Genomic DNA, 22,980 nt, shown 5'->3' on the forward strand with positions numbered 1-22,980 from the left:
TTTTTGATAACTGTACTTATTGTTCTGTAAGAATAGTAATAATACACACCTTCCTTCCCACGCAGTCCTTGGTTGAATTAGAAAGATGGTAGATAATGGACCAGCCCTTCAACAGTATTTGATGATGGTGATGATGATAAGAATCCCTCCTTGACTTTGAGAAGCAGCCTGTAATGTTACTGTATGTATCAAGAAGATGAGGTCAAAAATTGTATATGGACTGACTGAAATATGCTTATATGGGCCATAATAATATCATTCATCAGGAGTTTACATGTTAGCTGTGAGTCATAGCAACAAGAACTATCTTATGGTAAATCTGTATATGTGTGTTTTCACCCAGGTCCAAGCCACAGTAGTGGGGTTCCTGGCCTCCATAGCTGCTGTGATCTTTGGCTGGATCCCAGAGGGACACTTCAAGCTGGGCCATGCAGTGCTGTTGTGTGCCTCTAGTGTGGCCACCGCCTTCATCGCTTCTCTGCTGCTAGGTATGGTCACCAGTTGGGAAGTGGGGGGTGTTCACAGTGCTACTCATCAGTCACGTCGGGATTTTATGTAACTCTCAGTGCTAATTTGCCATCATTAGCAAGTCTTTTTCACTCAAGTGCTGTTTAAGCTCTTGATAGTTACAACTAGAAGAAGAAGAAGCTACATTTAGCGGCCTCTTTGTTCACAAGTGGTCACCACAGCAGGTAGCTCCACGAGTTTGATTTGACAGATTTCTTTAGTACCTGATGCCCTTCGTGGCACCACCGTAAGGCACATGTGCCTCCTTCTTGAACCTCAGCTCTTTATTTGATAGGCAAACGTGTGAACCACTCTATAGGGTGGCTATACAGTAGCTCAGCTTGTCATCTACTGATCAGAAGGTTGGCGGTTCGATCTGTGGCTCCTCCAGTCTGCATGCCAAGTATCTTTGGGCAAGATGCTAACCCCAAATTGCTCTCCGATGTGTTCATCGGAGTATGAATGGTAGTTAGGAAGCACTAAGAAACTTAGAAGACAATGCTGGTGTGAATGTGGCATGTTGTATACAGCGCTTTGAGTACTCCGGGAGAGTAGAAAAGCACTATATGAGAATCAGTCCATATACCATAGTTATCTACACAAAAAGGAGTTGATAAATAAGTTAACCTCATTTTGCTATCAGTTAGATAAGATGTCTTTAGTGTTAGCCCCTTTAGAAGTAGTTTATGGTATTTTTTTATGTTATTTTCTTTAATATGATGTGCCAAAAGTTCACAAAAAATATTGCCTTTGGCTAAGGTGTATAATATGGTACATGCATTAGTAAAGTGCAATGAAAACATGCTTTGCAAATAAATTGTGTGTAAATAAGCATCCACAGAAGAAATAAGAATCTCTTATCTCTAATCAATGAAATGCCTTAAACTAAAATAAAACTAAAGTATTAGTTATCTGGATAATTCTAATAGATTGAACTGGTCAATGTTTTGCTGGCCTTTGTAGTATGTAGGATTAAATGTGTAATATTTGGATGTAGCTGCTATAATAGTCCCAACATGCTATCATGGCTCAGTGTGTTAGCATGCTATATGCAGATTAGTACTAAACACAAAGTGTGAAATGGAAAACATTTGAAAATTTTGGTGAGATCAACATTTAAGTGACAAACATGACAGTTCATCCTGAGGTATCTATACCCAGGTACATGGAAGTCGTATCCATATTTGTTATATCTGAACAAAAACCTTTAATATGTCCAACCTCATAGGTCACCAGGGTTCATTCTGTGTGCACCACAAATCTCCATCTAGCAAATATAAGAGCATTTCAGTAAAACCCACAAACTTTAAAGTAGCACCAGCTGAAAAGTTGGGTGATAGGTTTCGGTAGGTTTCTTACTCTGGGGACAGCGGATGTCGGTTGTTGTTGAGAACTTTCAGTCTGAACCACAGTGGTGGACTGATCACACATTCCTGGAACCACGCTGACAACATCAGATTGCTTTATAGGTGCAGTCGTCATGTTTTTACTGGCTTTCATCAGCTCAACAACTACGTTTGAGTGAAGCTGTTTTCGAAACTGTTTTTCAGACAAAACCATTTTTTGTTGCTGTTTTGTTTTCGCTATAAACCAACATGAGCTGTCTGTGGTTGCTGTAGGAAAGAACCTTAAACATTTTAGATATGCGGAAACATTGTGCTGGCTCTTACTCCCACATGCTGTTTGTAACCAGGCTTTGTATTTGCCAAAGTCAGTTCCTTTAAGGGAAATAAAAGAATCCCAATTGAGCAATCAAGCATCAAAATAACTCTTTTTGTTTTTTTAAGTGAGTACTGTTGGACAGTTAATAGCATTGTTGCCTTCTGTGTTGTGATGCCTCTGATCTAAAATCTCACAGGTCTCATCATGATCGGCGTGATTGTTGCATCCAGAAAAGTCGGCATCAACCCTGACAATGTGGCCACGCCAATCGCTGCTAGCCTAGGAGATCTGATCACCCTGTCCCTGCTGGCAGGCATCTCAACAGGACTCTACAAAGAGCTAGGTAACGGAAATGACGAGCATACCCACAGATCTTTTTGCTTTTTCCATTTGAAAACAGGTGTGCGATCCATTATTTTACCTGGATGTGCTCAATTAGGTGGTTTGAATAGTGGATACTTGCCGTCTCAAATTCTCGCATGTCTTAAACTGAGCCTCTGATTCGCAACTGAAGGTAACTCCCAAATTCCGACAGAATCATTTCAACATTATTTTGATAGTTGGTAGATCCATCAAACAGCTTCCAGAGTCTTCTTTACCTTTGAAGTTATTAAAGAAAAGGGAGCGGCATGAGTAGAATGTATGAAATGTTGCTCTGCTTTTGGTAAATAAGGATGAAAGCCGCCCACACCTACTCTCGCTGTGTTCCGGGGCAAGAAACTCCACAGCTGTGTGGCTGTATTGTTAGCGCTGTGATAGCATCTTCACCGGCAGCACACCCAGCTCCATCGAGCTCCCTGCTGTTCCATCATTTGCACACCACAGACAGTGACAAACACTGACACGCAGAGTGTGGAGTAATCCTGTAGCTCTTTAGTCTGTCAGAGAATCTACAGACTTTATAGTCTTACTCACTGCTGCTTGTTGAGCTTATTTGGGATATTTTGGCTTAGACACTCACAAACACGGCTGGTGTCTGGGTGTTGTAACCAGCCCGTGTACTTAATGTGCTGTTTGTGGTGCTTTGTAATCTCCTGCATTTGTTAGTCAAGCTGCAGTACTGCCTTCTGCAGGAAAGGCCATGATTTAACGGCAATCCAAATGAAAACAGTCAAAATTTGCCAGTGTGTGATTTATGTTGCGTTTCAGTCACGTCCAAGGTGGTTTTTTTATAGAATTCTCAGAAAATGAAAAAATGAAAAATTTGTTATGTCAAAATATGACAAAGATGTTCCTGCTAAAGCATCAATATCTTTTTTTCCCCCCATTCAGAGTACAATGATTATGCCAACCCTCTAGTGTGTGCAGTTTTTGTGGCGATGTGCCCACTATGGGTGCTGATAGCCAGGAAGATCCCATCCACCAGAGAGGTCCTTTACTGCGGCTGGGAGCCAGTCATCATCGCCATGGCCATCAGCAGGTAGGATGTGCTTGCTTATGTGGATTTTTAACTCACAGTGCTGCCTTTGTTTTTCTCAGTTACTATTGCTGTATTCACTGATGATGTCACAGAGCCTACCAACAACCTAGGCTCCACACCATCCTAGACCCCGATCCTCAGAACAGGAGAAAACCCAATGAGGCATCTTTTTGCACACGCAGGAGTCTCCCCCTGCTGGCCATGAGGAAGCCTCTAGTTAGGGTGCTTAGGTTTTCTTTTCAGGCTCAGGGCTGAATCCATCAGAATATATAAAATTAATAAATAAAACTTTAAATATGTTTTTGAGTACATTTACAGTCAGTTTTATTTATACAGTGCTAAATCACAACGAGGGTTTCCTCAAGATTCCTCCAATGTGTTCCACGGGATAACGGATTATAATGTATACGAGATTACAGATGGGTCCTTAAGTGTTTTAAATGTCTGATTGTAGTTCTCTCTTCTCAGTTTACCCATGTTTTTGTATGGTAAATAGCAGTATGTTCACTTTTTGTTCACTTTTTTGCTTGTGTGTGTCTTTCAGTGTCGGTGGTCTGATCCTCGACAAAACTGTCACCAACCCAAACTTTGCTGGCATGGCTGTCTTCACTCCAGTCATCAATGGTGAGCAGTCAGAGAACAAAAGTGTACAAAAGAGGTGGAAATAACAACCCTCAATATGCCAACTAGTAAAACAACAAATGCAGAGAAATCTGTTGGAACCAATTAAATTGTGTATTTAGAGCTGTTGCTGTGCTCACCCATCTGTGTCATGTAACAGTGACACACTGACTAATGCCTGCCAGAGGAAGCATATGTGCACTGCGGTAATACTAACCGATGGAGCTGGCATGGCGCCGTGCTCTTGCACGGCTAAAGGCCAGCTCCACAATACTCGACTGGAGAAATGTTTTTGTTAGTACTGAGGTTGATTTGTCATGTTTTCATGTGCCAGGTGTGGGAGGTAACCTGGTAGCAGTTCAGGCAAGTCGAATCTCCACCTATCTACACATGAACGGTATACCCATGGGGGATCCCAACCCAGCCCCCAGGAAGTGTCCCACACCCTGCACTTCCTTCTTTGGTTCCAGTAAGTTATCAGGCAGCAGTGGAATAAATGTTCCACTGTCCCCGCCCACTCTTTATCTCATACAAACAGTTTTTTCCATACGGAGGGTGTATTACAAGTGAGACTACTGGCTATATTGAGCTTAAAGTGTTTTCTGTGTGATAAGAGCCACTCTTTTTTACATTATGCTGACAATGTAACCTGGGCGGGAGCAGGCTATACGCAGAGTTTAGTTTAAAGTCAGGTGGAGGTGCTGCGATTTTACTGATTCTTTTATTTGCAGCGTATTTTAAAAGCAATACTGATTCTTTGTTGGGGAAGTGTAGAAGTTGTTAAGCCCTACCTTAGTAAAAATCACTGAATGAAGTGCAAACCGTGTGTTGCATTGTCACAGGAATGTGCATGTATTCATTTGGTTATAGAGAAAATATATAAAATGATTTTAGATTTTATTCTAATGTGCGGTTAAGTCTTATTTACACCGCTGAGATTGCAGCTACTAAAATAGAAAACACACACCAGGAATCAATCAATCAATAACGTTATTTCACTTTCATCTGCTCACACACTAAAGTAATCTTTAATCTTTAAATGGGTCCAGTTTAAAGTTTCACAGGTCTATCCGCTCAGAAATAACCAGCAGCACAGACAGTGCAGTCAGCCATAAAACAATTGTTAATCATCAGTTTAACATTTATCTGCAGCAATGACTTCATAGATTTTACTAGATCTTACTCATGTAGGTGGCACTCATGGGGATATTTGTGCAAAACAAGAGTAAAACCTGTAAAATGCATGTTTTCATATGGACACACACGGCGCTTGAAGCAGAAAACCCGGCTTAACAGAGACAGCTGATTACCACTGTTGTGATACCCGTCATCTACAACTTGGGCTCGAGGTTTTATCAAGCCAGCAAATACAAAGAAATCCTAACTGTGTTGGACTTCTTCATAGTTTATCCTTCAAGCCAGCTCGTGCAGGGCCCAGTTTGATGTTACTATTTGATATCAGGAAATCCATTAAATAATTATAATGAGGTGCATCATGACTGCAATTAAACAACAATGAGTTTAAAAATACTGCAGACATAAAATGACCACCAAAAAATTTTAAGTAACTTAAAGTCAAAATAATGACAACAAAGAGGCAAAACAGAGGAAAGGTCGAAAAAACCCACAAAGCAACAACAGACAAAGTGAGAAAGCACGAACAGCGAGACAAAATAACTACAAACATTTAACAAACAAAGAAAACGGCAAAGCCTCAACAAAGGGAAAACAACCACGAAGTCACAAATTGACAACAGAGACAGAAAACAACAACAGAGACAAAACAACCACAACAGTGTGTCAAAGAACCATTAAAAGACAAACCAACTATGAAAAACAAAACTATTTTAAAGAATTTCAAAGAAAACAAGTACAAAAATAACCTTAATGACACAGCCTTGTTGGCATGTCCTGTTCCTGCTTCACAGCAGAGTCTTTTCCAGTGTTGTCCAGCGTTTTCCATCATGCTATCGCCTCGTATGTAACTCATGTTCGTCTCTCTCCATTCCAGCTGTGAACTCCCGTTCAGCCCGTGTACTTTTCCTGCTGGTTGCCCCAGGGCACCTCGTCTTCCTCTACACCATCAACTCCCTGAGGGGGGGACACACCACCCTCACACCCATCTTCATTACCTTCTACCTGTTTGCTGCACTACTGCAGGTACAGATATGTTTGTACATCATTTTACAACATTGTAAGGGTGTCGTTGAGGAATTCCGAAATATTGATACTTGCGTCTTGGTTATGACATACAAATATTATGTAAAAATCATTGTTCACTAAATCTGGCTATGCTTTCTTCAGGTCATGATCCTCCTCTACCTGGCAGACTGGATGGTCCACTGGATGTGGGGTCGGGGCATGGACCCTGACAACTTTTCCATCCCGTACCTGACCGCCCTGGGTGACCTGCTGGGGACTGGCTTCCTAGCCCTGTGCTTCCACTTGCGCTGGTTCATCGGGGACAGAGACACTAACGTGGGCAACTGAATGCATGCACACACACACACACACACACACACACACACACACACACACACACACACACACACACACACACACACACACACACACACACATAAAAACAACTTAAATCCTTACTGTATCCTTGCACGCTCGAGCAGTGACGAACATCACTCGCATTGTCTGAACACTGAAACTGGACATCTACAACGAAAGGGCTAAACTCCTGTCAGGCTCTGACTGACGGTGCATATAGTGCACGTAGCATTTCATCTTCAGGATATCAGGACACTGTTGCTCAGCAGCAGCCCACAAATCCACCTTAGAGAAAATGGAATGTCTTCACCTCAACCACGCAACAAAACCCCACCAGTGATGGATTCATTACTCCACCGTTATTTTACTTAATGAGTCCTGCCACTTTTGTTATCATACCATTGACAATGATTGTTATTGTTCAAAAAGATGCATTTGATAGCTGATATATGAATGGATATTTGTTCTATGTGCACGGCCAGTCCTCATTATTTTCAATGGGAACATTCGCCGTCTTGTTTTTAAAAACATTTAACACTTGAAACCTTGACAGAAAAAAGACAGCAAAAAGAAAAAACATCCAAACAAGCCTAGAATGCATAATCACCAAGTGCTACTTCACGTATATAGAATGATAATTATATGAGATCTAATGGAAAATCTGATTTACTAGAACCTATAGGACTGTCCTCCTAGTAGGGAGCTCTTTTAGGGGGTTTTACTATAGGAGACTGGACCACCAACTAGCTAAATCCCTTTTTAACATTGTTTCCATGGGTGGATGGCTTCATTTGAGTCAGGGTATGAAAATGAAGACGTGAGGCTTTGTTTTCCGTAGCTGCTCACGCCCATTTCTGGCATTTAAAATAAGGACTACCAGACCTGAGGGGAGTCCAGCACTTCAGACAGTCACTATAACAATGGACTCGTCTCTTAGTTTTAACATGATGTGTTGGAAATCACATAATTAGTTTATTTAGCCGTGCTGTCCTCACAGGTTACACTGCTTCCATTGTTGGCCAACTGTGCTCATAAAACATCCTTATTCACAGAAAAAACAAGCAAATACACTTAAGAAAAAATAAATATGTGTGTAATGGCTGTGTGACTGTCAGTCAGGAGTGTATCAAAACTCGACTCCCTCTGAGCTTGAGCTCCACTTGTGGTGCCAAGAAATCAGCAAAGGTCGAACTGTACCCTGAGCGGTTCCAGGTGAGAACAGCACCAGTGCCCCTGTATGTAAGCTTCTGCCAACTTTCTACTGAACAAACAAAACGGTTGTTGCTGTGTATCCCAAGCCAGGCTTTCAGTAAGTGACAAGAGGCTCAACACGCTGTAGTGCACTGGAACAAGCCTGCAGAGTTGGGACAGAGTCTGAAAGTGTGTTAAGTTGTCTTAGCCAGGCCGCCAGGTTATGCTGACTCGTGTTCAGTCTGGCACCAGATGAAAGGTAATGATGGCAGATATTTTGTGTGAATATTTGGCCGTACTAAATGTTTGGTTCCCACAGAGCAATTAGGCCACGTTAGGGTAGTGAATTAAGAGACAGCTCAAGGAACTGCGTCAGGTCATAGGAGGATATGGGGAAGAATTTTAGTCAATTCAGATTCATGCAAATGTCAACATAATTTTCCAAATTCTTTGTAATTCTAAATTCTTCTGCCTGAAAACCCGGTGAGACTACACAATGAAGTCCCACATGTAGCAGTTAAATCTCCTGCAGAATTGCAATAATCAGGTGCAGCAAATTTGAGTTCTAACCCTTGACCCAGATAGAGTCATAGCTCACTAACCAGCAATAACCCTCTGCTACTATAAATTGCTGAATAAAAATGTGGTTTGGAGATTTCTGTAGTATAGAATAGTAACAGTAGAACTGGTTTTGTACACTGATACGGCCATTGTGGAGTTTCCTGTGCTCCTTGTTCTTGGGCAAATTTCACCAGGAGACCTGGTTTTGTCCTTCCATTGAAATACATGCATACAGTTAGGTTAATACCCCCCGAGAAAAAAAAAAAAAAGAGTAATTCAAGACAAAAAAAAAAAGAGTTTAACACTACAATAAGTTAATTAATTAACTTATTGTCATGATGCTAAAAGTTCACTAAGCCATCTAAGCTGTCAGTTAGCAATTGTTAGCTTAGTTTAAAAGAAAGAAAGTTCAGATTCTTTCAGACTCTAAAAAGCTTCCTATGTCAGTAATAAGTGACAGGAAATGATGGAAAGAGACCATGGATGACATGTGAGGTCATAAGGCTGCATGTATGTACACTAACCTTAACCCCATGTCTGGGAACTTTTACCCCTTTCCAAGAACCTGTTTACTTACTGTCAGGAATTATGTTTATTACTATTAGTTATTAGTATATAGGACAGAGTCACAAAGCAGATAGCTGTTTTATGAAAGTATAGCTTGTAGCTTTCCTACAAATATAGGATTTGGGTGTGAAATCACATTGCCAATAGGAAACTGCTTTTTAACAAATCCCAGAACGTTGATTCTGTTGATCTGGACGTAGTGTTTTCAGATCAACGGCGACTTCTTCAGCCTCAGCTGACTGCAGGTTTCTCCGGTCTTGTAAACAGTATATTTGCACTGACTAACTCCTTTGTAACATAGTAGCTCTGTTTCTTTTGATTTGACTGCATTGGTTTGCAAAATGCCAAACTCTTCCACCTTTTTTTTCTCGAGTACAGACTAATGTTACCATTCTACTGCTTGGTGTGATTGAGCACCGAGGCAGAATTCATTATTAGTTGTTACTTTTCCCCAGTTATGCCAAAGTGTGTATTTTCCCTTTTGTTTTTGAAATGATGTCTGATAATAAGGGAGGAAAGTGTTTCATAGGAGTAACTGAATACTATTTAACCACATTTTAATCATCATTGACATAATGAGATAACTTTAGCGTGTGCCCCACATCCACACAACTGATCTGCCATCAGCTAACTCTGTATTCAAGGGCTCGCAGGTGAGGAGGAGAATGAAACGGGAAGTGGTGAGCCATGTTGACAGACTGTATCGAGTGCCGGTGTCAGTCCAGGAGAAACCTGCATGTGATGCTTGACTTAACTGTTTCCAAAGGGGGCCAGCAGAATGCATGTGCAGGGAACATGGTGTGAATGTGCAAAACTTGATTATTGTATCTGTTTAAAATCTTTGATCTCATGATGTTTTTTAAAGTGTCAATTATGTTAAAATTGTGATTTTTTTTCTTTGTTTTCCTTTAATTCTTTGCCTCCTTTCTTCTTAACGCTTCATCATTATAGTTTTTTGTCATGAATTTGATCAAACAACCACTGTAAACACTGTCTCCAAGCTGGTCAAATGCAACATTGTACTGTAATCTGCAAAACCGCCTCCAGAGGGCACTGCAGGGATTCTCCTAACTGTACATCTCCTGTGTGTGTCCTCTGGATTCACATCCTCAGCTGGAGTGACATCATTGGTTTTGTCTGCTTTTCTACAGTATTTAACTTGTAAGAGTTGCACCCCTCCACTCAGTCTGTACCCTCCACTCTCTTACTGACCAGGTGCCAGCATTCTGCCTCGACGTCAATGGAAAGTTGTGAATACTTCAAAAATGGGGCATGTAATGCTTTATTTATTTTTAGAAACACACAAAGCAAATTGTACATACTATATTTATTCTATATATAAGGTTGTTTATTTTTAATTTTGGCTCAGTATCACGGTCACCATGTCTTCGTTCTATTCTTTGCTGAAGGCCAGTAGAGCTTTTTTGCACTCTCTGCGATAGAATTGCAGTGAGGCTAATGACTAGCACAGTGCCTAATATCTGTCCTTACACACCTCACACACACGCTCACGCGCCCTATCTCGCGCAGGGAAAGCATACTTATGAGACATAGAATGGCCTTAACCTATCAGAGCCAAGCTCTATTCAGAATAACTAATCAGGAACTAGGTTCACCACAGAGTAGTGTCTGTTTATTTAGCTCTGATTTTGAAAAACAAAAAAACAACTGTACAATATGTTGATTATGTGTAATGTAATAATGATTTTATATGACGCTGCAGTGGAGATCAGTTCTTGTTCAGTTCGGAAGCTGGTAGACCCCCCAGCAAGTTGCTTTACACGGCATCTGGGAAGTCTGGGATTAGAAATAAAGAGTCCAACACACCTAAAGAAAACACAGAGTTCTCTGGTTCTTTGTCTTCTTATGAATCCAGATGTATCCTTCCCTCTATCTTACATATCCAGCCTTTAAAACCCCCCACCCACCTGCTGCCTTGTTAACCTCAGTGCTTCGAATTGTTGAACCCCTGAACTCACAGGGAACCACGCTGACCCCCAGACTGCCATCGCTGACTTTAAATATCAGCTTTTGACTCTTAATGTCAAAATTATTTTAAACACATGGACAGTCTTACTGGGTCTGAAGTCTTTGTGTTCTCTGTGTGTTCCTTTTGTAAAAGCCTCCCTCTGTGAGGCAGGAGGAAGGCTTTCTTCCTGCAGGTCTTTGTAAATTGCTGGAAATAAATAAACTATATTATTTCATACCATCCCTGTGTGTGTGTGTGTGTGTGTGTGTGTGTGTGTGTGTGTGTGTGTGTGTGTGTGTGTGTGTGTGTGTGTGTGTGTGTGCGTGTGCGCGTTTTTGCCCAATTCATTGTCAATATAATGGTTGCTAAACTTGGCCAAAGATCTATTTAAATTGCATAATTTTATTTTACACACTGATGTGTATCTTTATATTTTTAGCAGTTATTAATATTGCAGCATATCATTTAGTACAGTTAATTAGCCATCAAGGAACATGCATTTATTTTATACTTGCTTCAGGAGGTATTCAGACCTCCTACATCTCTCCAATTTTTGCAGACATTTGTTTTGAAACGGCTAAAACTGACATTTTTCCACATTAATCCAAACTACACTGCCTACAATGATAATGTTACACAGTTCTCCTTAACAAAAACATTTAGACTCTTTGCTGCAGTAAATTGTGGTGCTATATTTACTCTTGATCTGTTATTAGAACTGGACTGATTGGACAGTGTAGAATGAAGCTCTTTTATATAGAAGAAGAAGAATTTACAAAACCTAAGCCATAAAGACCAATGATGTCTGCAGGTGCTATCCATAAAACTGTGACAAATCACACATCAGATCAGGCTCTCAAATGTTTCTAAAGCTTTCAGCGTACCAGGAAGCACAGTTCATCAATAATTGTGAACAGTAATTGTGTTTAAACCAACAGTACTCGCGCTTTGCCTGAAACGTAACTAAGCAAGTAGGGAAGCGACCACAGAGAGTTAAGATGACTCTAACAGACATTTAGAAGTTCTCTGCAGTGTCCGGAGAACATGCCATCTCAGCTGCACTACATTGCTTTGAGCTTTACCTTGAGGTAAGAGGCTGCCTGACAGCTCTCTGGTAGTTTGGCAAGCAGCATTTAAAACATCTGGAAGTCTGTTGGTGCATAAACTCTTTAGCCATAACTTCAAGCATTATTTCTGTCCAGCTGCTACCTAAAACATCTGAACAATGACACACGGCATCACGTGATGATGGTACTTCCTAGCAGCACATATGAGGAGGCTGATCAGACGTAAACGGTGAATGAAGGCTGCCAAATAGAGGGATGTTCTTTGAATAACACCTCGTGTGTGCTGACACAACCTGAGATATGACCTGATATTCTCCGACTATCCTCAAATCATCCAAATAAAGCTTAGACTCAAAGCGGATACATTAGAAGAGACACAAGGATAGCAGTGCAGTTTAATGGGGGTTTTCAGTGTTATCTGATTAGAATGAAACCTGGAAAACATTAGCTTTTCAAAAAATAAAGGTATTTGGATATATTTTAACACAACTTAATGAGACAATAATTACACAAGAATCACTGAAGTACAATATATTCCACCAAACGTGTCTAGTAGACGTTTGCTATACTAGTAAATGAAAGCTGGATGAACTGGTCTCTTTGAAGAGTCTCTTGGATGTGCTTTTCTTTTCAGCTTGAGTGTGTTTCAGATCAGATGGCCTTGGAATTTCTGTCTTCACAGAAATGGAAGAAAAGTCCAGTAAAAACAAATAATCATTCAACCTAAACAGATGCGGAATAAAACACTAGCAGACTAAATTACATAAATTATTTCATTATTAAATACTTTAAAAATTACATGGTGCAAACAAGCTAATCATGCAATACAGCACATGTGTTACAGCTGACTCAGCAGGAGATGAGCAGTGGGTTGACACTGCTAGTTTGATATCCTGAGGGTAGAAGCAGGAGTTTCTCTCTGTCTCTCCTCCTCCTCCGTCATCCTTTCTCCTCCATCTTTGAGCAGTTGTGGATCAGTGGACGGAGAGAGAATCAGCGACCTGCAGGATCTGGGACGGTCCCGGAGAAAGGGGAATAAAAGCTATTGAAAAAGTAACAAAAATGAAGAAATAAGAGCATTTGGATAAAACTGGATAGCTCAGAGCAGACGCACCAGCTCCACCCCTGCTGCACACATCCAAAGTATCCATCACCATCTTCCCCAGCCCCCTGCTGGACATGTTCTAGAAGAAAAAACAAACGTTTTCACTCATTGTAAGACTACTGCTAAGCCAAAACAGCATGATGTCATACCAGTGCTTAGCACAGTATACTGGCACATTGATTACACCCTGGTCTGAATCACTTAAATGTTAAGTAATCACAGATTCCTGATTTTTTTGTGTGTAATTTTAAACAGAATAAACACGAGTTAATGACAGGCTCGTTTTGTTGGGGTGGAAGCGTAGTAATGTTATATATGAGGTCCAAAATCCTACTTCAAATGAACTTAATTACACAGTGAATATAATATTTATATATAAACTATTATATACATTTTTATGAGCAGCACCTCTGTCAGCAGAGGCTTTTTAACGCATCACAAATACACATATAAAATGTAAGCAACAGAAAATGAAATGGAGGAACCACTAGATGTCACTGATGAGGTGTAACAATGCACGAATACCTTGTTACGTAGCTGCAGCAGCAACGCAAGCGAATCAGTGAGTTTGCCCTCCAACAAAGACAGACGTGTTTTCGCATTTTCCTCTTGTGTCCTCTCCTCCTCTTCCTCAGGACTCTAGTGAACACGAAATGCATGCGCCCATTACAATCCTGTTCAAACTGGGTGGGTTTAAAAACAAAAAAAGCTCAGTGCTTCCAGGTGCATTTTTTAATAAGCTAAAGACCTCAAAGTCAGAGGATCCTCTATGAGCAGCACTTGGCGACAGTGAGAATTAAAAAGTCCCTTTTAAGAGGAAGAGACATCCAGGCTCAAGGAGCTAGATGAGTATGAGCCAGCTGAAAAGGATGTGTCAGGACATTCAAGACTTATATTGATAAGAAGATATTCTCCAACATTAAAGTGTATTTATAGCAACAACAACAAAAAATCTAGAAACGCAAATGTCAAAAATTATGATTTATAAGAAAAAACGGTGGAAAAGACAATCTTTTGTTAATACATTTCTGACACTTTATATGTCAAACTGACAAAAAGCAAGAGCATCTTTTCCTCACCGCTTGTTTAAAGCCTCCCTGCGGCCGCTCTTGGTTTGGTCCTTTCTGACAGAAGTGCCCCCTGTTGTCTTTAGAAGTGCTGCTGAAACTGAAAATTTCAAATTTTCAATTTTGATTCATCATTTAATAAAAGTTGTTTACAATAATTTTCAGTCCAGTTCTTGTGTAACCTGGCATACTTCAGCCTTTTCTCCCTCTTTCTCTTCCTTAAGAAAGGCTTCTTGAAACCCACCCTACCACTTAGACCACTGGAGATGCTTCAGCAAAAAGCAGATGGATGAGCTGAAGGACCAGATGCATACATGGATGGATTTTTTCCTATTCCTCAAGAATATGTTCAGAGACTGTTCATCTGCTCTAGGTTTGTAGGCTTCCCACCTCTTCGTTTGCCCTCTACTTCTCCAGTTTTCTCAGTTTTTTAAGGACCCAATGCACACCACACTGAGATATCCAAAGTTTAATCCAGCCAAAGAAACAGGCTGTGGAGGAGCAGCTCACCTACTTATGGGAATGTTTGTGGTTCAATCCCTATCTGCTCCAGTCTGCATGTTAACTATCTTTTGGCAAGTTACTACCCCCAAGCTGCTCTCCGATGCATCCATCAGAGCATGAATGTGTGTGAATGTTTGATAAAAAGCACTTGCATAGGAAAAAGTGCTAGTGTGAACCAGTCCATTTACCATTAGTGTTGTCTGTGTAGAGAGTGAATGTTAAGATATGTGTTTGAGCTTATTGGTGCAAAGTAAAAAGTACACATCTTTGGTGACTTCGGTTGCCTAACCCTAAACATAAACCAATCATTTTTGTGTCGTGAAAACTGTTTTTTGAATTCTTCAACAGTAGAACAGATGTGAGAAAGCCAGCTGTATTTTGTTTTTGCTATCAATTTGTCAGATTAACATTAGAGAAAATGCCAAGTATGAACACAAGATGTTAGCTAACCCTTTGCTACAGCCGTGCATTCGTCCAATGTGCCTCTTCACCTCCATCAGGCAGCGCTGTTCTTCCTCTCTCATCCTACTGTCCTCCTCCTCTTCATCAGATGCAGCTCTTCCCTCCACTGCCCTCTGTAGACACTCAGCATCTGCAGACAGAGCAACTGCATAGTTCAGTCATCAAAGACAGCTTAGGGCCCAAGACTGCAGAATACTGACGATTTCTCTTCTGTGGCAACTGTTAAAGGAATAAGGTTTTGGTTTCTTTGTGACCGGTTTCACATAGCGACAGCAAACAACCTCCCACAATTACAGAATACATACTTTTCCATAGCGACCAGTGATGTCCATAGAGTTACTGAGCAGTCTCTAGGCCTGTTTAAGTGGAGCCTCAATAAGACCACACTAACACTCTCACTGATCTGTGTTTTTTCAGTTACTCACCTGTTTTGCTGCAAGTGTCTTCGGGGTGGTTCTGTTGACTTCCAGGGCTGAGGACACACGTGCAGCTGGTTCTGAGGGTGGTAAAAGGCAGAGGCCATACCTTAAATGCCTTTTTAAGGTAAATGTTTTTTTGTTTTGTTTTTACCAATTACATTTCAAATTTAATAGCATAGCAATAACTAAGTGATGCATGTACCATAATAATCAGAACTGTCCATTTTATTGCTATGCTCAGGTTTTGCATAACTAAGTTAAGTTGCTTATTAAATGTTATTTTCTAGGGGTTGCGTAAGGTCTCCTAGACACAAACTTGTGTGCAGCTTAACCTGGGCACCCTGTGGCATCAAGTTTCAAATCAGCAGAGTACACAAGCAAATGATGTGTAAATAGATGCACAAACACACCCATGTACTGAATTCCTTCACCTGCTCATGACCACACATGGTACCTGTATCTGTGCAGCTCAGTCTCAAGCTGGGTGATCCTGGACTGGAGTTGGGGCACAGACCGGGCCTGCTCCTGGATCAGCCGAACCTGCTGCAGCCCCGAGCTCAGAGCCTCCCTGGCCTCCTCTGCCCGCTTCCTGATGGAGATCACCAAAGATCATCTCACTAGTCTCCTACATCCACTCAAATATCATCCAGCAAGCTTTTAAAAACCTTCCACTGATGAATAGTAACTCCAACCTGATCTGAGTGTTCTCCTTCCTCAGTGCAGCCTCCACCCCCTGCAACTTGCGCACCTCCTGGTACGCCCACTGCAGCTCCTCCTCCAGATGCTTATTGAATCTGATGGCCTCCTCCAGCTGCCCATCACGTGAGAAGCGGATCAGCTTCAGCTCCCTTAGAAGTGGGTCTCTGATATCTCGTTTCCTTGCCACTCTCCTTGCTGAGTCTCCTGCAGCACTGCTTAACTGTCCTTTAATTCTTTGAGTTGGAACTAGTTTTCCCTGGATAAATGTGATGGAAGTCTTAGGCTTTGAAACCGTAGGGTTGTAGCAGGATGCAGAAGGGAGGGTGCTGCTCCTCTCCTGTCGGAGCGCCACCTCCAGGGCCAGGCAGCGGGCATCGCTCCCCTGCAGCGCTGAGCGGAGGTCCTCCACCAGCTCCCTTAGAGCTGCCACCTCATCTGGAGAAGAAGAAAGAGGAACAAGTGAAGTGAAACCAGATCATGTGCATAATAATATATCCATAGTTTTACATTAATAACCTTTATAGGTGAACTTTAAAAGTGAAATGCGTGTATTTTCATTTTATTTCATTTTATTTCATTTTATTTTCATTTTATTTCATTTTATTTTATTTTATTATTTTATTTATTTTATTTCATTTTGGGCGATCGTGGCTCAAGAGTTGGGAGTTCGCCTTGCAATCGGAAGGTTGCCGGTTTGAGCCCCGGCTTGGACAGTCTCGGTTGTTGTGTCCTTGGGCAAGACACTTCACCCGTTGCCTACTGGTGGTGGTCAGAGGGCCCAGTGGTGCCAGTGTCCGGCAGCCTCGCCTCTGTCAGTGCGCCCCAGGGTGGCTGTGGCTACAATGTAGCTGCCATCACCAGTGTGTGAATGGGTGGATGACTGGATATGTAAAGCGCTTTGGGGTCCTTAGGGACTAGAAAAGCGCTATATAAATACAGGCCATTTACCATTTATTCTGCTGCATATTTCTTTTCATTAGATTTCAGTGATTTTACTTTTTACTCCACTATACCTGTCTGGCAAAAACGCTAAATATGTAGAAGATTTTAAATGAAGATATAAACATGATAACTATTAAGACAGATTCTCTTCATCCTTTTAGATACTCAGCATCTAGTTTGAGCTGCTTGTCATGTTTTATATGCCGATAAGTGGATGACAGTTCTACTAAACTACTACTGAATTTCCCGGAGAAACCCACCCGAGGGATTAATAAAGTTTCATCTAATCTAATCTAAACTTCTCTCATAATTTCATTTTTATAACAGTTTGAGACACAAAGAAGCTGAATGTTCCAAAACTTTATCAAAAACATAAAGAGAAGAATGAAAAAAACATCCCAATGGATAAATGCTTTCTTCTTATCTACAACAGTGATGACATCTTCTGTCTTGTGGAGCCAGTACCTCAGATTAAGAACAGATTACAGAACATAAACCATGTCTCCTACGCTAACTAAAGCCTGATTTATAATATGAACATTGTAATAATGTTACAGAGTTTTTGTGTGCAAGGTGACAATTAAGATCAGTGGAGGAAACCCTGAATGAAGCTGCAAATTAAACTTTCTTTAGTAAAACATATAAAAAGATAACAATTTTAAAACGCTTGTGCCCAAAAGCCCAGTTTGCCCGCCGCCATGACAGCTGTTACCGGGCTCTTCTAGATGTCAAGTCTAAATAAGAGTCTTTGATAGTGTAATAATACATTTTGTATTAGCCTGGGATTATGCTGCACTAACAATTGGTATATGAAGTAGTGATATTATAGTGTTTGGTTGTATATAATTATAAGGTCATCCTGCACAATTTAATAAAGGTGAGACAGCAGAGCACATTCTAAACAGGGATTTGAAATGTTCTGGCTTCCATCATCGAGCTATTAAAATGCACATATAAGACAGACCTCCTTCTCCAGTACCTGGTTCACGGTGCTCTGAGGTCCGATCTTTCACAGATGTGTTGACTGATCCATTCTGGTCCTTTGTCAGATCAAAACTGACACACTTTCTCCGCCTAACTCGTGGCCACCGAAGCCGGATCTGTTTCTCTACCAGCTCTGTATCCTCGCTAACGGGCAGACGCAAGGCACACTCCCCGGTACCTCTACGCGCACTGCGCACACGGAAATACCCACAGAGCCGTGAGTGAAATTCTTTGAAAGAGAGCTGGCTGGGAAGCCCAGAGCATATATCTCTAAACTCTTCATCTTCCTCTTCTCGTTCTCCAGCTCCCGCTGTTTCCTTTACGGTCGCAGTTTTCTTTCCTACCTCAGCTCTGTTCAGTCCCAGAACGGCACAGAGCGCAGTGAAATCTTTCGCCGACACAGTATCGTCCCGGCTGGGGAAGGCCAGGTGGTGGAAGACTTCTTGCAGATATTGGTCTATTCCAGTGGCCAAAACAACGATTTCGTTCTCCACTCCAGGATCGGAGCAGTGGTGATGTGCCAGGGCGCTCCGGAGCCACTCGCTTTTACGCGCTGCACGCGGTGAGGGCTGTACGCGCTGCATGGCCGGTGAAGTGCACATAAATTAAAAGATATTATCAAACGGAAGCAGACTGGAGAAATTAGCACTGGATGAGATCTAAAAACGTGTGAGGCTAAGACGATTTACGGGTTGGTGTGCCCCTGCGCATTTCCCTGAAAACCCTCACTTTACATTCCTCACAGCGACGCATCAAGTCAAGATCTGATCCCCGCCGGTAAGGGGAAAAAAGTACTAAGGGAGGGCTCCACCCTTCTGTGTGCATACAGTGACCGCATGAGCGTGCGTGTGAGTGCGTTAATACGTGTTTTTAACCGCTTACTGCGAAGCATTCCGGGTGTTTCATGCCTGTTATGAAAGTGGATCAAATGTCAGGTAGAAGAAATCTCAACAAAGAGCAAAAGATTTCCATATATGAATCTGTTGCACGTTTTTCAGTTAAATTGTGATCTGCAGGGTATTTTGTGACAACAACGCGTCCAGAATGAGTCATGGCGGGTTTCTCTTCTGCATCGGTCTCACTGGGCTGCCTGTTAAAGACGAGTAACCTGACTCCTTTTGGATCTTCTGTCCACTGATCTCACAAACATACCTTCCTTTAGAAGTCAAATGTGAATTTGTTTCTGGGAAGCTGAGCAACGTCAACCGGAAATACCTTCCCACACCCTGACCTCACCACTTATCACCCACCTGACAGCCAAAACAAAGAGGGCTTCTTGAGTTTACTTACCTGGGCATGACTGCACCACAAAGCGCAGATTCCACATTAATCACACTCCTCTGCTGCACTTACATGGCACACAGAAAAGAAATCAGTTCTTCAGAACTAGTGCCAAAACAATTTGTAAACCAACATTAATGCGTTTGACATTTAGGAAGTTTATCAGTCAGAAAAGCAAAAAAGCTTCTCAGCTGTGGTCACTGAGTTCTGTGTTTGGTTAGTTACTCACAAAGACTCATCTAAAGATGTCCTGTTTGGCTCCGAAGGCTTTTCCCAATAAATGTTGCCCTTTGTTTACACAAACGCAGCAATTAAAGCAAAGACAAAAGCAGTGCGTTTCCATGCAAGCACAGTCAGACAGACATTATTTCAACATACGTTGTACTCAGTACTCTTTGCTGCTCGACACAGACACAGATAAAGCTGTGTTAAAAGACTTCTGATGGAGCCGACTTTGTGTTTGTGAACATTTTATTGACTCAACAGAAGCCCTTCCCCTTTTACCTCTTCAAACTACAATATGATCCATTCAGGATGGAAGCTGTTGTCATGTTCTCAGTACATTTAATCCTTACATAGATATTCAGGAGTCACTGGTGTAGAGACACATTTGCCATTATGCAATCTAACATAACAGGCCTGCCATAGCATCTGTCATTAGGAAACTCATAATGCCAAGTTGTGGTACTTTTATAACAGATATTTTTGCTCATGGTTTACCACTAAAGGTTGGGCTGTACTAGAGTGCATTTCATGTTTCACACACAATCTGGCAATGTGACCAAACGAGAACATTATGAGCCGCTTTTAACTGAAACCTTTTTCAGCCGCTTAGCAAAGCAATGCAAATGCATCCTGCATTTTGGCTATCACCTCATCTCTACCTTTGGCTTTCAGACATAACAGTGATTTTAATCTATTCTCTAACTCTCAACAAGACAGTAAATAAGTATACTGTTAAAGTGAAAGTCAACAGAAATGAGTTTTGTTGACATTGCAGGAGAGGATTGAGACTCGTGAACGCAAATACCTTTTATGCATAACAGGAACAAAGAATACTCGGATACTTAAAGAAGGATATTTCTAAATGAATCATCACGCCTAGACCATTTAAGATAAAGACCAGTACTTTTTCTCATTTGCAAATCACACACTAACGTACGGGCTAGTTGGTGTGTTAATAGAACTTATAAAAGCTCACACAAGAAAATCCCAGATATTGTTTAGTCTGTTTTGGTTTCCAGCTGTAATCTGAAAATGCTTGACTGACAGTGCTCGGCAGTGACTCATCGGAGGCTTTTACCCTGGAAAGGTGTTCTGTTTCAGTCAGTGCTATTTAAAGGCAAAAATAAAAAGCGTCCAGAAAATATAAAAGACAATTATCCCCTGAGGCCACAGGCACAAACATGTGGAGGCATGCAGGATAATAGAAGCCAATTTAAGTCCTTTGATTGTGTCTCAGAAACATTGTTTTTCCTTCCAAGGCAGTCAAGGTTGGGGCATGCACTACTGATATGGAAACAGGCACATATTACTTTTATTTGGGAGACAATGTTGGAGAAACAAGGCTGAGATGGTTTGGGCACGTACAGATGACGGATAGTGATATTAGACAAAGGATGCTGAACATGGAACTGCCAGGCAGAAACTGAAGGGTAAGACGACTGAAGGACAACATGAAGAGGGTTAATCTGCTGTGGTGACCCCTAAAGCAGCTGAAAGAAGAATGTCAAGTTTAATGCACATTACTTTTACACACCACACATGTACTTTTACAGTGGAAAAAGCAAAGTCAGTAAAGGTACTATATACCATATCTCGTTAGGTAAACCCCAAATTTGAACTCCAAGCCTGAACTATAGATGCAAAGCTTTGCTGTAGATACTAACTAACAGCACAGCTTCAGATAAAGAAAAACTAGTCACTAAAGTTAGTACTGGAGCAAGATACCTATTGAGTCAAAGAATAATAATAATTTAAAAAAAACCAACAAAAAAAAACCAACTTCATCTTCTTATTTTTCACTAGTTTTATATCTATAAACCTAAAATGTCAAGTTTATGAAATCTTCACAACAAGCTAAAGGCCCTTAGCTGGTTTAGCAGACCGGCAGCTATAATCTCTTTGTTGGCTGGCAGACCTCCATCACAGAGTTAAATGTATTAAACTGTAAATAATGTATTTTATTGCTGTTGCTAAATAGTAACAGTTTGTCATACATTTAATCAAAAGCTATAAACAATAAATAATAATACAACTAAAGTTGTTGTTTTCTGATTACCTAACTGTCTACGGTTATAATAACTCTAAATAAGCAGATTTTCAGAAACTAGACAATGTTGCATTCAAATCAGGTGTCACAGATTTAGAGGATACTTTATTAGGAACATGTCTTCAAGTGCTCATTAAGACAAATGTCAGCTAATCACATGGCAGCTCACTGCATTTAGTGATGTAGATATAGTCAAGATAACTTGCTGGAATTAAGTTAAGGATGGGTAAGAAAGGGACTTTAAACATGAAGTGGTTGTTGATGCCAGGCTGGCATTTTATCCACACGTGCTTTTCTAGGGCTTGCTGCAAATGGTATAAAAAAGAAAAGAATATCCGCCAAGTGCCAGATCTGTGGGCCAAAAAACCTCGTTGATGGAAGTTTTTAAAGTTTTCAGTGACTTAAACAAACTTTGTGGATCTTGAAACTTGAAACACATTATAATTCATTTTGCACAGTGATGCACGTGTGATGCATGATGGTAACAAACTGAGGCAAACGTTAAACAGCACCGATTTTATTTATGGAATAGAAATAAATGAATTGGTTATTAGTAACCTGGTTGCTAATAACCCATTCTGGTTATTAGCTACACTAGTTACACTAGTTACACTACTTAGTTCAACTGAAAGGAAAAAAGAACACTATATGCAGAAATGACTTTTTATGTGTGTTTAATAATCAGCTTAAAGGGGACCATAAAAGGGGGGTTTTAAGGGTGGGCCTTAACCCTGAGTAAACACTATTTAAATGTAAATGCATGAATGCTCTTCTCTCATGAAAAGTATATGTTAAAGTGAGCTCATATTGCACTATGCTACAAACAAAAAGCCCACACACAGAGTGTGAAAGTGTCCTTTGGTGCTAGTATTACATTTAATTGTTAGCTGTCAGCTCAAACCTGTGGCCACGCATCCAACGAGAAAAAAACAGACAACTTGTCATGAGGATTTTCACAGAGACAACTCAAGTTGTGTTGTGTGAGAAACTCACGCATTGTTTTTGTTTAATTAAATCTCGTGTTTCTCCATCAAAGATGCTTCAAAAAAAAATATGAGAAGGAGCTTAAATAAATTGCATAATAGGTGTTTTGATAGAGCTAAATGCCGCATGTGTGTGTTTGTGTGGGGTAATTAGTAGTTAATATGAGACAGCAGGACCCCCCCTTGAGTCCTGCTGTC

At 40.9% G+C, this 22,980-nt stretch overlaps 2 protein-coding genes across 5 annotated transcripts in view; one reads left to right on the forward strand and one right to left on the reverse strand.

Annotated features, from left to right (window-relative positions):
* The window catches only part of slc41a1 (solute carrier family 41 member 1), a 25,714-nt gene extending 18,916 nt beyond the window's left edge, over positions 1 to 6,798 (forward strand). For all 3 annotated transcript variants that reach the window (XM_080891165.1, XM_080891166.1, XM_080891167.1), the window contains exons 5-11: positions 344 to 488; positions 2,366 to 2,512; positions 3,442 to 3,589; positions 4,134 to 4,213; positions 4,545 to 4,679; positions 6,222 to 6,370; positions 6,515 to 6,798. In XM_080891165.1, the coding sequence (XP_080747291.1) occupies positions 344 to 488; positions 2,366 to 2,512; positions 3,442 to 3,589; positions 4,134 to 4,213; positions 4,545 to 4,679; positions 6,222 to 6,370; positions 6,515 to 6,700 (990 nt within the window). In that variant the 3' untranslated portion in view covers positions 6,701 to 6,798. The remainder of the gene's footprint in view (positions 1 to 343; positions 489 to 2,365; positions 2,513 to 3,441; positions 3,590 to 4,133; positions 4,214 to 4,544; positions 4,680 to 6,221; positions 6,371 to 6,514) is intronic.
* On the reverse strand, positions 6,708 to 19,473 carry LOC308402369 (EF-hand and coiled-coil domain-containing protein 1). 2 transcript variants are annotated; one of them, XM_080891164.1, is made up of 9 exons: positions 18,242 to 19,470; positions 16,314 to 16,755; positions 16,076 to 16,210; positions 15,628 to 15,698; positions 15,191 to 15,332; positions 14,249 to 14,336; positions 13,695 to 13,808; positions 13,179 to 13,248; positions 6,708 to 13,074 (listed from the first exon to the last, which is right to left on the reverse strand). In XM_080891164.1, the coding sequence occupies exons 1-9, from the start codon at positions 18,846 to 18,848 to the stop codon at positions 13,058 to 13,060; spliced, it is 1,686 nt and encodes a 561-aa protein (XP_080747290.1). In that variant the 5' UTR covers positions 18,849 to 19,470; the 3' UTR covers positions 6,708 to 13,057. The 2 variants fall into 2 exon arrangements, with proteins under 2 accessions (XP_080747290.1, XP_080747289.1); XM_080891163.1 differs by having other exon boundaries at positions 6,708 to 13,248; positions 18,242 to 19,473.
* Positions 19,474 to 22,980: the final 3,507 nt, after the last annotated feature.

The sequence above is a fragment of the Rhamphochromis sp. 'chilingali' genome (assembly GCF_963969265.1).
Source record: "Rhamphochromis sp. 'chilingali' genome assembly, chromosome: 9".
Classification (NCBI taxonomy): Eukaryota; Metazoa; Chordata; class Actinopteri; order Cichliformes; family Cichlidae; genus Rhamphochromis; species Rhamphochromis sp. 'chilingali'.